General features: G+C 40.1%; 1 protein-coding gene across 2 annotated transcripts; it reads right to left on the reverse strand.

Moving 5' to 3' along the window:
* Positions 1–4,088: 4,088 nt before the first annotated feature.
* Positions 4,089–20,308, reverse strand: NSDHL (NAD(P) dependent 3-beta-hydroxysteroid dehydrogenase NSDHL). 2 transcript variants are annotated; one of them, XM_070759741.1, is made up of 8 exons: positions 19,971–20,308; positions 18,895–18,967; positions 17,330–17,491; positions 14,692–14,838; positions 13,104–13,232; positions 12,877–13,019; positions 5,845–5,947; positions 4,089–4,623 (listed from the first exon to the last, which is right to left on the reverse strand). In XM_070759741.1, the coding sequence occupies exons 2-8, from the start codon at positions 18,913–18,915 to the stop codon at positions 4,291–4,293; spliced, it is 1,038 nt and encodes a 345-aa protein (XP_070615842.1). In that variant the 5' UTR covers positions 18,916–18,967; positions 19,971–20,308; the 3' UTR covers positions 4,089–4,290. The 2 variants fall into 2 exon arrangements, with proteins under 2 accessions (XP_070615842.1, XP_070615843.1); XM_070759742.1 differs by having other exon boundaries at positions 19,945–20,162.
* Positions 20,309–20,353: the final 45 nt, after the last annotated feature.

A 20,353-nucleotide genomic window follows, 5' to 3' on the forward strand; every position in this document is an offset into this window, starting at 1 on the left:
GAACGAACAAACAAACAAACAAACTCTCCATCCCATTTCTACGTGGGAAAAAACCCTCAGAAGGATAACTTCTCTGCATTTCTCCAGGGGAAAGAGAGATCCTCCAGTTAAATTTCCTCAAGGGCAACGGCTGCCCCTTGATGATCCCCGCATCCTGGCTACTCAAATGGTTCTTTAGAAGATGTGGCCCTTTTGTGGAAAGGAAGCACAAAAAGTCAGAGAAGCTTGCAGACCACAGAGAAATGGTTGCAATGAACGAAGATGCAAGATTTTCATACATCACTTGGTTGTTTTGACCAGAGGTTTCAGCAGGTTCTGACCAATTCTGGAGAATTGATAGTGGGAATATTGAGTAGTTCAGAGAATTGGTAGCAGAAACTTTGAGTAGTTCAGGCCATTGATAGATATCACCTCTGACTGCCCCTGCCCCATCTATTCTCTGCCTCCTGATCGGGAGGAAATGGGGATTTTGTAGTATCCTTCCCCTGCCACACTAAGACACACCCACAGAACCAGTAGTAAAAAAAAATTGAATCCCACCACTGCTTAATACTTGTCAAGGTTGCAAGTAACAATCAAGCTAAATCAGAGTCTGAGTCACAAAAATGTCGCAAAAGGGGATGACCTGACCACTGCGATCATCATAAATATGAGTCAGTTTCCAAGCATCTGTATTTTGATCACGGGGATGCTGCAACACTCATAAGTGTGGATAATGGTCATAAGTCCCTTTTTTCAGTGCTGTTGGTAACTTAGAACAGTCAGTAAACAAATGGTCGTAAGTCCAGGAGAACCTGTATATAATTGCCTGCTGGGATGTGCAATTGTAGTGGAGGGAGGCATTACCGTATTTTTTGGAGTATAAGACCTCTTTTTCCCCCCTAAGAGGATGGAAATGTCCGTGTGTCTTATACAGCCATTTTTATCCTCCCGAAGCCCCACTCCTGCATTCAGTTTTTTGCAAAAATGGGTCACGCAGAGGGTTTGGAAGGCCAGCAGAGTGCTCCTGGGGGCAGGGAAAAGTTTTTGCAAAAATGGGCCCATTTTTGCAAAAAACAGGGCACGCAGAGGTTTGGAAGGCCAGCAGAGTGCTCCTGGGGACCTCTTCAAAATCTTATACACTGGTGCATCCTATAGTCTGAAAAATATGACACTTATTCCTTCTAAATATAATCTCTAGTGCCCTATTGCTGCCGCCTGCCCACTCATCTCATTGAATACCATTTGGGATGGATGGATCTGCTTACCATGGATTCCTAACTAAATATGCAATGATGGAAGCTTCATCCTTGTCTCTTGTCTCTTTCAGGTGAGCAACATCGAGGGGCAATTCCCACGAGTGCAGAGAGATTATGCATTCTTCATAACAAAAGCCCAACCTCATCTGAACCCTTCCTGCATGAGGGTGTGCCAACAGTTGCCCATTGCAAGGGCTGTGAGTCATTGGAGAAGGCGGAAAGGAATTCCATGCATCGCCTCACCCTACTTGTCCCATTCTGGCTCTCCTTTGGCCAGTTGTAAGAGCACTGCACACCAAGACAACTAGACACAAGAACAGTTTTCCCCCAAACGCCATCACTCTGCTAAACAAATCATTTCCTCAACACTGTCAAACTATTCACTAAGGCTGCATTACTATTACACTGTAATCTTCTCATCATTCCTGTCACCCATCTCCTCCTACTTGACTGTATGACTGTACCTTGTTGCTTGTATCCTTAACGATTTATATTATTTCCTGATTGCTTTTTTGTACCCTATGACAATCATTAAGTATTGTACCTCATGATTCTTAACAAATAAATATTTTCTTTTATATAGAGCATATGCACCAAAGACAAATTCCTTGTGTGTCCAATCATACTTGGCCAATAAAGAATGTACTGTACTGTACTATACTGTATTCTTATGCTATGCTATGCTAGCTTTATTTAAATTTGTTGGCCATCAACCCAGTAGACCCAGGAGAAGAGCCTTCGCTGTGGCAGCCCCGACCCTCTGGAACCAGCTCCCCCCAGATATCAGTTGCCCCCACCCTCCTTGCCTTTCACAAGCTCCTTAAAACCCACCTCTGTCGTCAGGCATGGGGGGATTGAAATTTTCCCTTCCCCCTAGGCTTATAGAATTTATACATGGCATGCTTGTATGTATGATTGGTTCTTTAAATTGGGGGTTTTTAGATTATTTTTAATATTAGATTTGTTCACATTGTCTTTTTTATTGTTGTTAGCTGCCCCGAGTCTTTGGAGAGGGGCGGCATACATTTCTAATAAATACAAATACAAATTTATCAGCTCCAAAGCTTGGAGAGATAACAGAATAGCAGAGTTGAAATGAACCTTGAATATCTTCTAGTTCAATCTATCCTGCTCAACCAGAAGATGACACTAAACCATTTCAGACAAATGGTTGTCCTGTGTCTTCTTAAAAGCCTCCAATGATGGAGCACCTACGACATCTGAAAGTAGGATGTTCCAATGGTTTATTGTTCTCACCAATTTCTTCTTAGTTTCAGATTGTTTTCACCCATTGCATCTTGTCCTTCCTTCAGGTGCTTCGGAAAAATCGGTTGACCCTCCCACCCTTTGTTTTGGCAGCCCCTCAAATATTGGAACACTGGATTTCAAGTTAGGGAGATATTTCTTCAGGTTTGGTACCTCCCAGTAATTGCACCAGTCAGAGGCAGCAGAGGTATTCTCAATACTCACATCTTATTCCATACTTATGTGAATTGAGATAGTATAAAAAAGTAATAATTTTCAGAAGTGTTTTGTTTGATATAAAACTACAATAAAAAGTCCCACCACCCATCTTATTATGGGGATAAACTGTGCTCCCAATATTAGCAAGTGGATTTCATCAGAAAACCAGTCCCATACATCGGTGAAGAATCTGTCATCCAGGGAGGATTGTCTGAAAGTTGAATCATGACAACTGAACTTATAAGGCAACTTATAACTTTTAGATATGCACTATGCATTTCATAATGTAGAATATATGAGGTTGAAGGTTGAACTGCAGAGCTCTGGATGTTTTCTGACCTTCTCTTCTGCAGATATTTCATTACCAAGCAAGGTAGTATCATCTGGACATGGAGTCGGTGGTGGCATTGATTGGCTGTTCATTTGTGATGGATGGCCCTACCAGTTTTTGATTGGGTTATTATCTTCTTCTTCCTTGATTGCTTTTTGGGTGGGATCTTAAGATTGGTTCTTTAAGATTTATCAGGCATGAGATGAGGAAAGATGTACAGTGTTCCCTCGATTTTTGCGGGTTCGAACTTCGCGGATAGCCTATACCACGGTTTTTCAAAAAATATTAATTAAAAAATACTTCGTGGTTTTTTTCCAATACCATGTTTTTTTCCATCCGATGATGTCATATGTCATCGCCAAACTAATAATTTTTGCAAATAAATAACAAAAAAAAATATTATTGTTAATAAATAATTATGTTTATAAATATCAGGATCACTATTCAATGGTGAGTACCGGTAATAATGGTGAGTAAATGGTTGTTAAGGGAATGGGAAATGGTAATTTAGGGGTTTAAAGTGTTAAGGGAAGGCTTGTGATATTGTCCATAGCCAAAAATGGTGTATTTACTTCCGCATCTCTACTTCGCGGAAATTTGACTTTTGCGGGTGGACTCGGAACCCATCCCCTGCGGAAATCGAGGGAACACTGTTTTTAGGTCAGGTTTCTCACTGCCAACAAGCATAAGATTTTTTTTAAAAGGATGAAACTTCTGTAAGAAGAGAAGCAAGCTCCAAGAAAACCAAGAATCCAGAAATGGCAGGCTCTGGACAAAGTCTCATGAGACTTGTGGACCAAAAGCAAGTCATGTTAGTTGGGAATTCTGGAAGTTGAATTCCATAAGTCCTAAGATTGCCAAGATTGGACATACTTAGTCCAGGCATTTCAGTTTCTCCTTGGTCCAAACACCTCTTTTGCAATAGCAAAGCTCAAAACAAGATAGTTCCCACCTCTCACCCTTAAACCCAGCAATCTATGCCCTAAAAAGTGATAGGTTGAAAAGGAACATAGCTCAGCAGGGCATGCTCCCTCTTGAAATTCCACAAAGCAATGCACCTTTATAAAAGACCTTTATAAAAAGATACACCTGTACAAAACTGGGCTCATCCTGGGCCAGCAGCTACTCAAGAGACATTGTTTGAAGTAGTTCAACCTCAGAAGTTGTTCCAAAGAGGCAAGTAGACCAAAGGGATAGACCAATCAGAGAGCCCACGTGGAAGAGGTTCAGGAGATGTTTGGATGGAAATCCAGACCATCACGTGGTCCGGTGGAGATGGGGATAACTCTTGATGGTCCTTGCGATGGCTTCATCCAGGTGAACCACCGGCTTGTAGCCCATGTCCCTTTTGGCCCGCTCGCAGCTATAATAATGGAAGGTCCCCGCGAGGGCAACCCTCATGGGAGTGAAGGTGGGATGGATGGTAACAAGGGGGCTCAACAGCAGCAAAACCAGGGACAAGAGAAGGGCTAAATAATAAGCCAACCAGTAAGGGATATGGTATTTAGGAGGGTCATAGTGCAGGCCGGTGAGGATGCGAGACAAGAATTCCCAGAAGGGAATGGGCTCATCATTTGTGATGTGAAAAGCCTGCAGGACAAACAAGGAGAAGCGAAGGATGGCAGTTAATAAATTAAGCATACAACGAACACGCCCAAGAATATCAGGGAGAAGATCAGACAATCCATACAAAGCAATTACATCTTTGATTCACATCCCATCTCTTCCCTTTAGGAGCTAAAGGAGGCGTCCATAGAGGTCTCTTCCCTGACTTTCTTACCCTTTCTCTGAACCAGGTGGGGCTGACTATGGGCCTCTTCTAAGCTCAGCACTTAAATGCTATATATCCCCTTGGGCTTTCTCCCCTTAAGCCGGGGACAGGCCAACTTTCTTCAGTCAAGGACACAAAATGTAAGCAATTCAAAGTCATCTTGGGTTGAGGGCCATTCATGGCAGCAACACTGCTTTCTGAACAAGAGGTTTTTCTAGCTTTGCAGTGTAGATTATTTCTTTGAAATTCTCTGGGGATTTGCAAGGAAGGGATCAGAGTGAATGAAGTGATAAGCAAGCTATTGGTCTTAATACAAAGGTGAAAAAAATGTAAAATTTCAGAAGCAGGTACAGGCACAGGTGTGGGATTCAGCTGGTTCAGGAGTGTTCTTCACAGTGCTTTACAGCTCTCTCAAAGCGGTTTATAGAGTCACCCTATTGCCCCCCCAAAATCTGGGTTCTTATTTTACCTTTTAAGGGTGGAAGGCTTAGTCAAACTTGAGCCGGTCAGGATCAAACTCCTGACAGTGGGCAGAATTATCCTGCAATACTACATCCTAACCAGTGAGGAGGGAGGGAGGGAGGGAGGGAGGGAGGGAGGGAGGGAGGGAGGGAGGAAGGAAGGAAGGAAGGAAGGAAGGAAGGAAGGAAGGAAGGAAGGAAGGAAGGAAGGAAGGAAGGAAGGACAGGTGGGCCATAGCAATAGCACTTAGAATTATATATCGCTTCACAGTGCTTTGCAGCCATCTCTAAGTGGCTTACAGTGTCACCCTATTGACCCCAAACAATCTATTTTGCCAACCTTTGAAGGATGGAATCTTGAGTCAACCTTGAGTCAGACAGGATCAAACTGCTTGAGGTGGGAAGAGTTATCCTGCAGAGTAACTACATTCTAATCGCTGTGCTATAACAGCTCTAATAAGTTTTAAAACCTTACAGGAAACCCCTTCATTTGGGGGGTTGGGGGGGGGATCTTCCTTGAGTTAAGGAAAGCTGCTTGCTCCAGGTCTAAGCCTCAGGCCTACGTTGGAGCTGCCTTACCTTTCCACACAGTGGAGATTCTTTTTGAAGCTGCTCTGCAGCCAGGATGTGTCCATGAACCACGTTTCCCACATAGGTAAAATCCACTAAATTCTTCCCGTTCCTGTTCAGAAGAGAAAAGAGTCCAAGCAACAATAAAATGTATGAGCCAAACTGTAGAATACAGTAATGGATGCACCATTACTTGTATGAGCACTATTAACCCATAACTTTTTTTCCTATTTTAAAAAGTATTTATTAAACAAATAAAAAATATAGAAGACATACATATAACATTAAAAACAAGTACATGATGGATCTTCTAGTATGCACATTTAAATTCCCTTATTTCTTATTTCAGTGATTATCTTAAAATATAAAGAACAAAATTGTACATGTATATATACATATATATATATACGAAAACAAATATATATATATACATATATATAATTATAATTCAAATCCCAGCGAGGGTATGGCTTGCTGATGAGGCCAGAACGAGGCCAAAATAGATCTATCCTAGTCTCCCTTAATTTTCAAATTCAGCTAAAACATGTTACACACACACACATGTATATATACACACACACATACATTCATACATATATCAAGAATTGTCCTAAAAATGCAAGTTCCAGGTGTATTTATAAATGAAAAAACAACAGCCATTGCAATCTCCAGAATAGAAACATAGAAGATTGTTTAAAATTTATTAAAATTGTATTATTAAAATTATTAAAATTATTAAAATTATTAAAATTATTAAAATTATTAAAATTATTAAAATTATTAAAATTATTAAAATTATTAAAATTATTAAAATTATTAAAATTATTAAAATTATTAAAATTATTAAAATTATTAAAATTATACACACACAAACACACCGTATTTTTGGAGTATAGAATGCACATTTTTCCTCCCTAAAAGAGGCTATTCCCTTGGAATAAGGTTTTTTCCAGCCTGAAGTCTTTGCAGACTTGCTTTCATTTCTATTCCCTCTGAAAAGGGCTTTTTCAGCCCTAACCAGGGGATAAAATAATCTGCTGAAGCTGGCCAGACTAAGGAGGAATACCTGGTAGGTAGATTTTTTCCCCCTATTCTCCTCCCCCAAAACTAAGGTGAGTCTTATACTCCAAAAAATACGGTACATGTACTGTACATCTATTTACATCACTCTTGGGTTCCCTTAATTTACAGTCTTGGTTATCCTTTTCCCCCACCAATAATATAATTTATTCCAGGTTTCGAAGTATTTAGTTTCATTTTTTTCTTTCAATTCTAATGTCAGCCTATCCATCTCCGCGCATGATAGTATTTTATATAGAAGTTCCTTGTTTGTGGGTGTACTTTTGTTCTTCCACTTCTGAGCAAAAAACCAGCCTTGTGTTGGTCAAAATATGTAGCATTAAATATATTGTGCTTTTGTCATATTTGTCTGTTGTTATCCCTAGTAAAAAGAGCTCTGGTTTAATTCTGTGTTTATTTTCAATATGTCTTCCAGCCATTGCTTTGTTGTTGCCCAGAATTCCCTTGCCTTTTGGCACTACCACCATATATGATAGTATGTACGGGGTAGCAACTTACACTTCCAACAAATTCGCAATAAATGTGTGCCCATTTAAGCTAACCTTGTATCCGAAATCCTTACACCACATTATCATAATTTCTTTAACTCACTCCTCATATAAAGCTTGTTCCAGCAAATACTGGTAATTTTTTTTAAATGTCTTGTCTTCTGGTCCTAAAAGTAGTTTTTTTAATTCAGTTGGCTCCGTTTTGATCCCTGGGTCTTTTTTATCTTTTCTATATTTGGACTGTAAATGTACATATGACCACCATTCTAGGTCTATGCCCTCTTCTTTTAATTCTGTCCTTGATTTTAAGTCTCCTTTCTCGTCTATTATCTGTTTATAAACTATTGCTTTTCCTAGATGCATGCAGCTGCTGGTTTTTATATTTTTCCTCCCATAAAAAGGTGTGCCAGCCGACTTGTAAATCATGTCCTTCCAATTTTAGTAGCCTTTCATTTTTCAGTTGTATTCAATCTTTTATCCATAATAATTTGGTGACCTGATTGTATTTTTCCCAATCTGGGAATCCAAATTATCCCCTTTCCTCCGAGTCCTGTAACAATTTCAATTTGATCCTTGCTTTTCTTTTTTGCCATACAAATTTAAATGTAACTTTGTTTAATTTTTGAAAAATATTATCTCTCCAATTTTATCAGTATACATTGGAATAAGAATAGTAATCTTGTTAATATGTTCATTTTCATTAAAGCTATTCTACCCATAAAGGGAAGTTGGAGATTTGTTCATATATCTAAATCTAATTTTATTTGGTCTATCAATTTATCATAGATGTCTTTTTTTTTTTTACTGTGGCATACCTTGATGTAATTTGTATCCTCAAATATCTTATTTTTTGTAGTTTGAATATCCAATTTTTCTACTAATTCATGTTCTTGTGCCTTAATCAAATTTTTAACAGTTATTTTAGTTTTTTCTCTAGTACTTTCATTAACAAATTACTGAAAACCCACCTATGCCGCCAGGCTTGGGGGACGTAACTGACCCTTAGCTGTTTCATGTTATGTATGGTTTAATTAGATGGTATGACCATTTTATAATGGGTTTTTATAATTGTTTTTAATATTAGATTTGTGCTCTGTATTTTGTTGTGAGCTGTTCCGAGTCTTCAGAGAGGGGCGGCATACAACTAATAAATTATTATTATTATTATTATTATTATTATTATTATTATTATTATTATTGTCATAGAAACATAGAAGTCTGACGGCAGAAAAAGACCTCATGGTCCATCTAGTCTGCCCTTATACTATTTTCTGTATTTTATCCTAGGATGGATATATGTTTATCCCAGGCATGTTTAAATTCAGTTACTGTGGATTTATCTACCACGTCTGCTGGAAGTTTGTTCCAAGGATCTACTACTCTTTCAGTAAAATAATATTTTCTCATGTTGCTTTTGATCTTTCCCCCAACTAACTTCAGATTGTGTCCCCTTGTTCTTGTGTTCACTTTCCTATTAAAAATAACTTCCCTCCTGGACCTTATTTAACCCTTTAATATATTTAAATGTTTCGATCATGTCCCCCCCTTTCCTTCTGTCTTCCAGACTATACAGATTGAGTTCATTAAGTCTTTCCTGATACGTTTTATGCTTAAGACCTTCCACCATTCTTGTAGCCCGTCTTTGGACCCGTTCAATTTTGTCAATATCTTTTTGTAGGTGAGGTCTCCAGAACTGAACACAGTATTCCAACTGTGGTCTCACCAGCATTCTATATAGCGGGATCATAATCTCCCTCTTCCTGCTTGTTATACCTCTAGCTATGCAGCCAAGCATCCTACTTGCCTTCCTGTTCTGTTTGGGTTCCCCCAGATGCCAACACCAACTAAAAAGAGTATCCAGACACGCTGATAAAAAGCAAAGTCATTTTATATCTTTGAAAACAAACACAGATAACAAAAACTGTTCTTACAAACTGGAATGCTATGAAGCTTCACAGAAGAGTCACGACGGCCAGACAATACAACAGGCTTCTTGCTGGCACACACACCACTGTAGATAATGAAACCCACGCCTCCCCCAAGTTTTCAGCCTTCGAGGCCACAAGCCAGAATCAGAGACGCCAAGGATCGAAGCAAGGTCACAGGACTCCCAAAAGATAACTCTCCACAATACAGGAAGGGCGGGCCTGCCTTTTCAACCTTTCTGAGGAGAACCACACCCAAACCCAGCTGTTGCCTATTAGGGATGGCTAATTGTCCCCTTCGTTGTGCTGCCCTTCTCTGCCTCATATCTATGATGGCTTGTGCGTTCTCATCTAATGATTCCAGGCTACTCGCTGGGGAGAGCTCCCCCCCGGGGGTCTCAGGCTGTTCTCCCTCCTTCTCGTCCTGACATTCCTCTTCCCCGTCTGCCTGGTCCTCCTCCTCCTCCTGTTCATCGTCCTCCCCCTCTGAGCATGGAGCCGGCAGAGTTCCAGCCGTTCCCTGAGGAGCCTCAGACTGAATCACAACACCTTCCCTACCGCCTGACTGCACTGTTCACCCATTTTGAGACTGCCAGAAATCACTACCCCTAAATCCTTTTCTTTTGAAGTATTTGCTAACACAGAACTGCCAATACAATACTCAGATGTCGTTGTTGTTGTTGTTGTTATTACTACCTGGTTACAATTGTTCCTCAAATATAAATTATTATTATTATTATTATTATTATTATTATTATTATTATTATTATTTATTAAATTTGTATGCCGCCCCTCTCCATAGACTAAATCATAAATAATGCTAAATAATAATAATAAATGCTAAATCATCAGTGAAAGCTTGTAGTTTAAAACTTTCTTTTTTAACCTCAGCCTTTAATTGGGCCACCTGTCCTGATGTTCCTTGTTAACACTCTAATGATAACAAGAATTGTAAAGGAAATAGTAGGCAACCTTGTCATGTACCTTTTATAGTATAGAAACTGTCAGTTGTTTCCCCATTAATAATTACTTTGCTCTTTGTGTTGAGTATATCGTTTTAAAATGTTTATAAAGTTGTCATCAAAGTGCATATATTTCATTATCAAACACTTTTTGCACATCTAAAAATATTAGAAACATAGAAGACTGACGGCAGAAAAAGACCTCCTGGTCCATCTAGTCTGCCCTTATACTATTTTTTGTATTTTATCTTACAATGGATCTATGTTTATCCTAGGCATGTTTAAATTCAGTTACTGTGGATTTACTAACCACGTCTGCTGGAAGTTTGTTCCAAGGATCTACTACTCTTTCAGTAAAATAATATTTTCTCATATTGCTTTTGATCTTTCCCCCAACTAACTTCAGATTGTGTCCCCTTGTTCTTGTGTTCACTTTCCTATTAAAAACACTTCCCTCCTGAACCTTATTTAACCCTTTGACATATTTAAATGTTTCGATCATGTCCCCCCTTTTCCTTCTGTCCTCCAGACTATACAGATTGAGTTCATTAAGTCTTTCCTGATATGTTTTATGCTTAAGACCTTCCACCATTCTTGTAGCCCATCTTTGGACCTGTTCAATTTTGTCATATTAATGCCCTTTGTTTTTCATTCTGGGCTTCGTAATATTCAAGAGCATCTAGGATTATTCTAATGTTGTTTCTAATATGTCTTCTGGGCAAAAGGCCATTTTGGTCAATGTGTATAAATTCTACCATATATTTTTTCAGTTTCTCTGCTATAATAGTTGCAAATATTTTATAATCAGAGTTTAGGAGGGATGTGCGGCTATAGTTTTTTATATGTGTTATCTTTAGGAATCAAAGTTATTATTGTTTCTTTGCAGGATGATGGGATTTTCCCATTGTTTAATACCTCACTGTATACATCCAATAATCTTGGGCCTAGGGCTTTTTGAAAGCTCAACTGGTACGTCATCCGGGCTAGATGCTTTATTATTATTTTTGTTTCTTGATTGCTTTTAAGAGATATGTGCTATTAACACATAACTTGTTTTGGTCAGTATTAAACTATCTGCAAGTTCTATAGGGATTGTGAGGGAACATAAGCCAGATCATTCATGGCTTAATGAGAGAAAACTTTTTTTTTTTGCTCTACATAGAGAAAAGCAAACTCCTCATGTTGCTCCTTTAAACAGAGATAAGAGACTCTTAATTTTAAAATTCTTCTTTCTCGTTCACACTTCGCTTCTTGGGTTTGCAATTTTTCTTCCCTTCTTTTTCCTTTGCTTTTTCCCTAATTTTATAAGCTGACTATTCAGACAATATCATTTTAGTTTTAAATAAATTTTAATTTTTTTTAATTTTAATTTTTTTTTTTTAAAGGATGTTTTTTAGAGAGCGATTTTTTGAGACAAGTAAATAACAGTATTGCGATGATTACAAAACCACCAAGCTTTGCACCAGGAAATAATGAAACATGTTAGCAATAATATTACCCTTAAACAGACTAGCAGAAAATTAAGGATCGTTAAAAACTTGTTAAAAGCCACCACAGTGAAATAGAAAGTAACTAAAGATAAATGAGTCACTGGCCAAGTGTTATTTCAATTGGGAAATATTTCAGAGACGCAAGCCATAGCCAAAACATTCCTTGTGCAACACACCAGGCAAATTATTTGAAAGCAAAGGCAATTATTTCTGGACTCAGGTGTTTGTTCCAGATGATGAGAAGTACAAACGGAATTGACTTGCAAGATGTGGAAAATATTTGTAGCTCAAGGTTGAATGTTGGGGTTCCCTAAGTTGGCTTCTCCTTCGGCAGATGCTTCATTAAACAAGCCAAGGAACATCCTGTGTGCAGAGTTACATCAGGGGTCTCGAAACTTGGGAACTTTTAAGATTTGTGGACTTCAACTCCCATAATTCCCCAGCCAGCATGGCTAGCTGAGGAATTCAGCTAAGCGGGACCCAGGGGAACAGCCTTCTCTGTGGCGGCTCCGGCCCTCTGGAACCAACTCCCCCCAGAGATTAGAATTGCCCCCACCCTCCTTGCCTTTCGTAAGCTCCTTAAAACCCACCTCTGCCGCCAGGCATGGGGGAATTGAGATACTCTTTCCCCCTAGGCCTTTACAATTTTATGCATGGTATGTCTGTATGTATGTTTAGTTTTTATAATAATGGGTTTTTAATCGTTTTTAGTATTGGATTATTATTGTATGCTGTCTTATTGTTGCTATTAGCCGCCCCGAGTCTCCGGAGAGGGGCGGCATACAAATCCAATGAATAATAATAATAATAATAATAATAATAATAATAATAATAATAATAGATTCTGGAAATTGAAGCCCACAAATTTTAAACTTTTTAAAACTTGGAAACTCCTACTAGCTTTGATTTGTTTCTGTTGACCAAGCACAGGTTCCTGCCTATCTGAGCGTTGGCTAATAACCATGTGTTGAGGAGGAAGGATGTCTTTAAGACTGTTATCTTCCTTAGGCACTGATTACATTACCTAGTTTGGCTATGAGACGTCTGCAAGAAGCACAAAGAGAACAAGGAAATTCGTAGGTGGAACTTGATTTACCCAATGATGAATTTCATCTTGCCACTCTTAGCTGCCTGGATGAGGACTGGAACCAGCTGAGGGTCCCGAGGTCCAAATATGCCATGCGGACGGATAGCAGTGGTGAAGAAATTGTTCTCTGGGTCATTGGCCTTTAGCACCTCCTAAAAATAGAACAAAAACAAAAACAGCCTATATAGATCTACCAAGAGCAAAACAAAGTGTCATGAACCTCAAAAGATCCAAACCTTCTCCTGCAAAATCTTTGTTTCTGTATAATAATCGATGGGTTTCTTGGCATAAGGGAGATCTTCTGTTCCATTCTTGATGTCCGTACCTTCAAAGACAACACTGGCACTGCTGGTCAACACCAATTTCTGCCAAAGAGTAGGAAGAAAAATGCCAAAGGAATTATCAAAACACATTGATTGTCAGATCAAGTTAGAGCAATACAAGATGGAATTAAGAAGAATCTTCCTAACAGTAGAAGCTATCTTCTAATACTATATTTCATCAGAGAGCAATTGACGATATGTTACTTCTAAAGCACTGTGCTTAAACAACTAATTCCCACAACACAGTCAAATTAACTACTAAGACTGTATTACTATTCTTCTACCTATCTCTTCCCACTTCTGGATACATCCATGTTGCTTGTATCTTTACAACATATTGTTCTTATTGTTTCCTAGTATGACTTGATTGCTTATTAGGATCCAATAACTATCACTAAATGTTGCGTCTTATGATTCCTGACAAATAAATTTTATTTTTTCTTTATGTACACTGAGAGCATATACACCAAAGACAAATTCCTTGCATGTCAAATCACACTTGGACAATATTCTATTCTATTCTATTCTATTCTATTCTATGCCACTCCACTCTTCTATTCTATATTCTTCATTCTCTATTGTCTATTCTTCTATTCCATATTCTCTTCTACTCTCTATTATTTTCCTCTATTCTCTATTATTCTCCTCTATTATTTATTATTTATCTCTGTTCTCTAGTATTCTCTTATTCTCCTCTATTGTCTATTATTCTCCTCTATTCTCCATTAATCTCCTCTATTCTCTTCTCTTTTCTCTCTTTTCTATTTTCCCTTCTATTTTTCTTCTATTCTCTCTTCTATTTTCTATATTCTATTCTCTATATTCTCTCCTCTCTCCCCTTCTCCTCCTCTGTCCTCCTCTCTTCCCTACCTTACCTTCCCTTCCCTTCCTTTATATTGTATTCTGGGGTGAAATCCAGCAGGCTCTATCAGGTTCTAGATAACCTGTAGCAGAAATTTTGAGTAGTTCAGAGAACAGGCAAGTATCACCTGTGGCCCCAGAGTGGGAAGGGAAGGGAGATTTTGCAGTATCCTTCCCCTGCCATGGCCACCAAGCCACACCCACAGAACCAGTAATTTGGATTTCACCACTTATTCTATTCTACTATCCTATACCTATCGTATCCTATCCTATCCTATCCTAATTCTATTCTTCTATACAGATGGCATTCACTCTTTTTAATGTACCAAAGTGACTAGGGGGGGGGGGGGGGAACCTCAAGAAATTATAGGAGAAAACTCTCCATAAAAACTAGGAATAAAAAGAGAGTTTAGTTCTAAGGGGCTGGCCTAGCAACCAGAAGCCAGTGAATTCTAGACCTCCCTTAGGAATGAGTGCCAGTTGGGTGACTTTGGGCTAGTCATTCTTTCTCTTGGAAAATCGATCTCAAGAGAATAAGGAAAAGACACCTCAGCAGTATTAGGTGTGTTTACTACCTTGAATTATCGGGCAGTTACTACTTGCTTGCGTTAACGCTTTGAAATTCTTGTTCAAATCTTACTTGGACGCCAGCTTCTTTGCAAGCCTCGATGACTGTCTTGGTCCCCAGATAATTGACTCTGTAAAAAAGTTCTCGGTTGTTGCTAGAAGGTGCAGGCGAGGCACAATGGAACGCCATGGTCACACCTTGTAGAGCTGGGAGTAGATCCTGTGATGGAAAAGAGGTAAGAGTCAAAGAACTGGAGAATTACATCAATCTGCACTGGTTTTGGTGCCTGGGCAATTTCTACTTCAAGGCCACCAGACAGTTAGAAGCAAGAATGTTGGTGAATTGACTCCAGCTGAAAGATGCCAGTTTAGAGGGACCTCTAGGAAGTTAGCTAAAGAGGAAATTTCAATTATTCGGAGACTCTTAGATCTTAAGGCAGTGATGGAGAACCTTTATACCCATGGGTGCCAAAAGTGTGTGCATGTGTGCGGGCTATTGCACAGGCATGAGTGCCCACACCCATAATTCAATGTCTGGGGAGCGTGAAAACGGCCTCCCCCTCCACTTGGAGGCCCTCTGGAGGCCAGAAATGGCCTGTTTCCCAACTTCTGCTGAGCCCAGTAGGTCTGTTATTCACCCTCCCCAGGTTCTAAAGCAGCCTGGAGAGGCCAAAAATTCCCTCCCCCACTTCCCTGGAGACCCTCTGTAAGCTGAAAATGCCCTCCCACAGCTTCCCCATGAGCCGAAAATCAACTGGCCATGCATGTTGGAGCTGAGCTAGGGCAATAGCTTATGTGCCAGCAGACATAGTTCCGCGTGCCACCTGTGGCATCTGTGCCATAGGTTCGCCATCACTGTATTATTATTATTATTATTATTATTATTATTATTATTATTATTATTTATTAGATTTGTATGCCACCCCTCTCCGCAGACTCGGGGCGGCTCACAGCAGTGATAAAACAATATACAATAACAAATCTAATATTAAGAGACTAAAATAACAATTTAACATTAAAAACCTTAAAAAACCCCATTATTTAAAAAGCATACACACAAACGCAGTGGGGTAGCGAAAATGAAGCTCCACCCAGAGCATCCAATTTATTTATTTATTTATTTATTTATTTATTTAATTAATTAATTAATTAATTAATTAATTAATTAATTAGATTTGTATGCCCGCCCATCTCCACAGACTCGGAGCGGCTCACAGTAGTGATAAAACAATATACAATAACAAATCTAATATTAAAAGTCTGAGATAACAAATCTCAGATAACAAGCCCCATTATTTAAAAAGCATACACACAAACATACCATACATAAAACTACATAGGCAAGGGGAGATGTCTCAGTTCCCCCATGCCTGAAGGCAGAGGTGGGTTTTAAGATGTTTACGAAAGGCAAGGAGGGTGGGGGCAATCCTAATCTCTGGGGGGAGCTGGTTCCAGAGGATTGGGGCCGCCACAGAGAAGGCTCTTCCCCTGGGTCCCGCCAGATGACCTTGTTTCGTCGACAGGACCCAGAGAAGGCCAACTCTGTGGGACCTGACCGGCCGCTGGGATTCATGCGGCAGAAGGCAGTCTCGCAGATAACCTGGTCTGGTGCCATGAAGGGCTTTATAGGTCATAACCAACACTTTGAATTGTGACCGGAAACTGATCGGCAACCAATGCAGACTGCGGAGTGTTGGTGTAACATGGGCATACCTGGGGAAGCCCATGATTGCTCTCGCAGCTGCATTCTGCAAGATCTGAAGTATCTTAAGGTATCTTGCAGCAGAAATCAGAAATGTTGGAAGCATTTAGAACATGAGATATGCGCAGTATTGCGCTGCAGCATGGACAGTCCGGAACGCCATTCCGGTAGGAAAAATGGAGATGCGCATGCACGCCTGCGTGAGATTTGGCTTTTGCGCATAGGCAGGAAGCAAAGTCTTGCATGAGGACGCTCATGCGCACGAGATTTTGCCAACTTTCAGCAGTTTTTTTGCTTCCTCGCATTTGCAGAAGCAAACAAATCACCGAAAATTGGCAAAATCTCACCCACAAGGGTCTTCGTGCGAGATATTGCTTTCTGCGCATGCGCAGAAGCTGAATCTTGCACCAATGCATGTGCACCGGATGTGCGCATGTGCACGCCAGTCACCAGGAGCACTGGCGACAGGGGACCCTTCCCTGGATGCAGGAAATGTTCTTCAAAATAGTATACATCTTAGAAAAGGGGTAAAATCTACTTACCACCCCTACCGGTTTGGAAGTGCGCATGCTATGCGCACACTGTTGTCACATCTGATTTTTTACCCTCTGCGCATGGACAGAAGGCTTTGCACATGCGCAGAGAGTTAAAACCAGGAAGTAATGACATTCGAGTAGGTGGCTAGAGCCTTGCGCTGCCACCACTACCAATTTGCCAAACCTCACACCGCTACCACTACTGGCCCCTGCGATCTGGAGAGAATTGGCAGGATTTCACCCCTGCCTTTGAGCCCTAACTTTGCAACACCCCTAACTTTGCAACATTTCCCAACAGAATATAAGTCCAATTAATAAATAAATAATAAATAAACAGAGGGGGGAAATTCACAGAATTCTCATTTTAACTCCTTACAATAGTCTTTATCAACTCCAGTCATAAGGCTTAAGACCAACAAACTTCATGTTGACCCTACCTGAGCTGTGTCAATTTACCTCCATTTATTCCTTACCTCTTTCTTGCAGAGATTGCCCAGGTAAAACTGCACCTTGTTGTTATCAAAGCCTTTGTGAATGTCAAACACATTGACCGAGTATCCTTTTTCCACCAGTTGCTCTACCAGGTGTTGACCGAGAAATCCTGAGCCGCCAATCACGGTGCATCTTTTTTTAGCCTGCAGGAAACAGATACAAATGGGTCACAATTAGTGTTTTCCCCAACACATTTGTGAGCACTGAAAACAACAAGAATTCATACCAATAACAGCCACTACAGGACCAAAAAAAACCCTGTTCAGAGAAATATTATTGCCTCAAGCTGCGAGAGCAATCATGGGCTTCCCCAGGTATGCCCATGTTACACCAACACTCCGCAGTCTGCATTGGTTGCCGATCAGTTTCCGGTCACAATTCAAAGTGTTGGTTATGATCTACAAAGCCCTTCATGGCATCGGACCAGAATACATCAGGGTCCGCCTTCTGTCGCACAAATCCCAGCGACCAGTTAGATCCCACAGAGTTGGTCTTCTTCGGGTCCCGTCAACTAAACAATGTCGTCTGGCGGGACCCAGGGGAAAAGCCTTCTCTGTGGCGGTCTCAACCCTCTGGAACCAGCTCCCCCCAGAGATCAGAATTGCCCCCACCCTCCTCGCCTTTCGTAAGCTCCTTAAAACCCACCTCTGTCATCAGGCATGGGGGAATTGAGATATTCCTTCCCCCTAGGCCTATACAATTTATGCATGGTATGTTTGTGTGTATGTTCGGTTTTTATAAGGGTCTTTTAATTATTTTAAATATTAGATTTGTTATATGTTGTTTCATTATTGTTTTTAGCAGCCCCGAGTCTACGGAGAGGGGCGGCATACAAATCTAATTAATTAATAATACTAATAATTTATTAGACTTGTATGGCGCCCCTCTCTGAAGACTCAGGATGGCTCAATGGCACTTAGATTTACATACTGCTTTACAGTGCTTTACAGCCCTCTCCAAACCGTTTACAGAGTCAGCCTCTTGCCCCCAACAATTTTGGATCCTCATTTTACCCACCTCAGAAGAATGGAAGACTGAGTCAACCTTGAGCCTAAGATTTGAACTGCCAAATTGCAGGCAGTCAGCAGAAATAGCCTGCAGTATACACTCTAACTACTGCGCCACAATGGCTTATGTTAAAAAAAAGGTACCATATTTTTCAGAGTATAAGGGGCATCATTTTCTCCCCTAAAAGAGGCTGAAAATTTGGGAGTGTCTTATACTCAGTATACAACTTTTTCAAAGTTTTTTTTTCCAGCCCTAACAAAGTGCTAATGATCTTACCCTCTTGCAGAATTTTTCCATTGCTACTCTCTCTGAAGTTTTTTCCCAGCCCTAAGTCTTTGCAGGTTTGTTTTCATTGCTACTCTGTCCTAAGATGATTTTTTTTCAGCCCTAACCAGGGGACAAAATAATGTGCTGAAGCTGACGGCTGTTAGCCAGATGAATACCCGGTAGGTAGATTTCCCCCACATTTTTCTCCTTATACACCGGTGCATCGTATACTCCAAAAAAACCAGTAATTTGCAGAAATAAACTAACTTACCAGCCTCAAATGCGTGGCCATCTTGTCCAAAGGTTTCTCAGGAAAGGACAGCAATGTTCCTGTTCTTTTCTTGCTGTACTCAAATGATAGAAAAAGTTAATTAGAGCCCTCCCAATTCCACTACCCTTAAGTTAGTTTGCAGCCTAACTTTTTAAAAAGATATATATAAATAATTTAAACAATTTTAACCTAAAAAGAAAAACCAAAGAAGAAATTACACTGGTCTTTTATTTTCTAACCATTTATACCAATTGTCCCATATCATATGGTTATCAGATAATGCTGTTTTGAGAGAGAGAGAGAAGGAGGGAGGGGGGGGAGAGGGAGAGAGAGAGAAGGAGGGAGGGAGGGGGAGAGAGAGAGAGAGAGAAGGAGGGAGGGAGATCAGTCTGCCAGTAGCTCCGGACAGTTTACCAGCTGCTAGTCGTGACATGTTACTAAAGTCTAAGTCTACGGAGAGGGGCGGCATACAAATCAAATCAAAAATCAAATAAATCAATAATCAAATAAATAAATAAATAAATAAATCAGACATTGAACAATTCTCTGTGCAATCAATTTCTTAGACATCTGCATAAGCCTTTTTTTTAAACTTTAAATAAAATGATCTTTATTTCATCCATATTCTCCACCAAAAAGAAAAAAAATGACACAACTGGGTAAAAGGAAAACATTTAGAAAGGTGAGTTGCATGAGTAAATACATATTTATCATAGGTGAAATACAGCACTTGCATCCAATTCCCAATGGGGATTTTTCTTTTTTTACTATTTAACATTTGACTTTATTGTAATTATATCGTATTTTCATTGTTGTAAGGCGTCCCGAGTCCCACGGGATTGAGCGGCATATAAATCAATTAAATTAAATTAATTAAATTACATACGCAGGAGAAGCATAAGCCTCCATAACCTTTCTAACTGGCTTCTTTCTTTTAAAAAATGGAATGTTTATCAGTTAAATGACTTACAGCCACTTCAATATAGAAAGGGGGGGGGTAGCATATACATTTAATACATAAAATACATTACAGTTGGAAGAGTCTCTTGCCTTCTCCATCGCCTGTCATCTCTCACCTGCTTTTTTCAAAGCTGCCCCAAATGATATGATTTTTTTGAAAAAAATATTCCAAGCAGCCTAGACAAAATCGAGGACCAGGGGAGGGGATCTGAAGCCTCCCTTGGATGTCCCTGCCCAGGAATCGAATACAGAACCGATCCAAAGAATCCAAGGAAACCCACCCAGAAGCCTCTCAAGTGGTCCCATTCATCCCAACAGCCACGCCCCTTTACATTTATAGCCGTGGACAGGAAGGCCACGCCCACCCAGAGCTTCTCCAATCACATCCAGCGGCCGCGCTCGACTCCTCCCTCTCCCCCGACCCCACCCCCTATGGTGAAGATCTGCCGAGAGTGGGGAGTCTCGTCCCATTGGCTCTTCCGCCTTTGCGGCCAATCGG

Source organism: Erythrolamprus reginae, chromosome 8 (genome assembly GCF_031021105.1).
Source record: "Erythrolamprus reginae isolate rEryReg1 chromosome 8, rEryReg1.hap1, whole genome shotgun sequence".
NCBI lineage: Eukaryota > Metazoa > Chordata > Lepidosauria > Squamata > Dipsadidae > Erythrolamprus > Erythrolamprus reginae.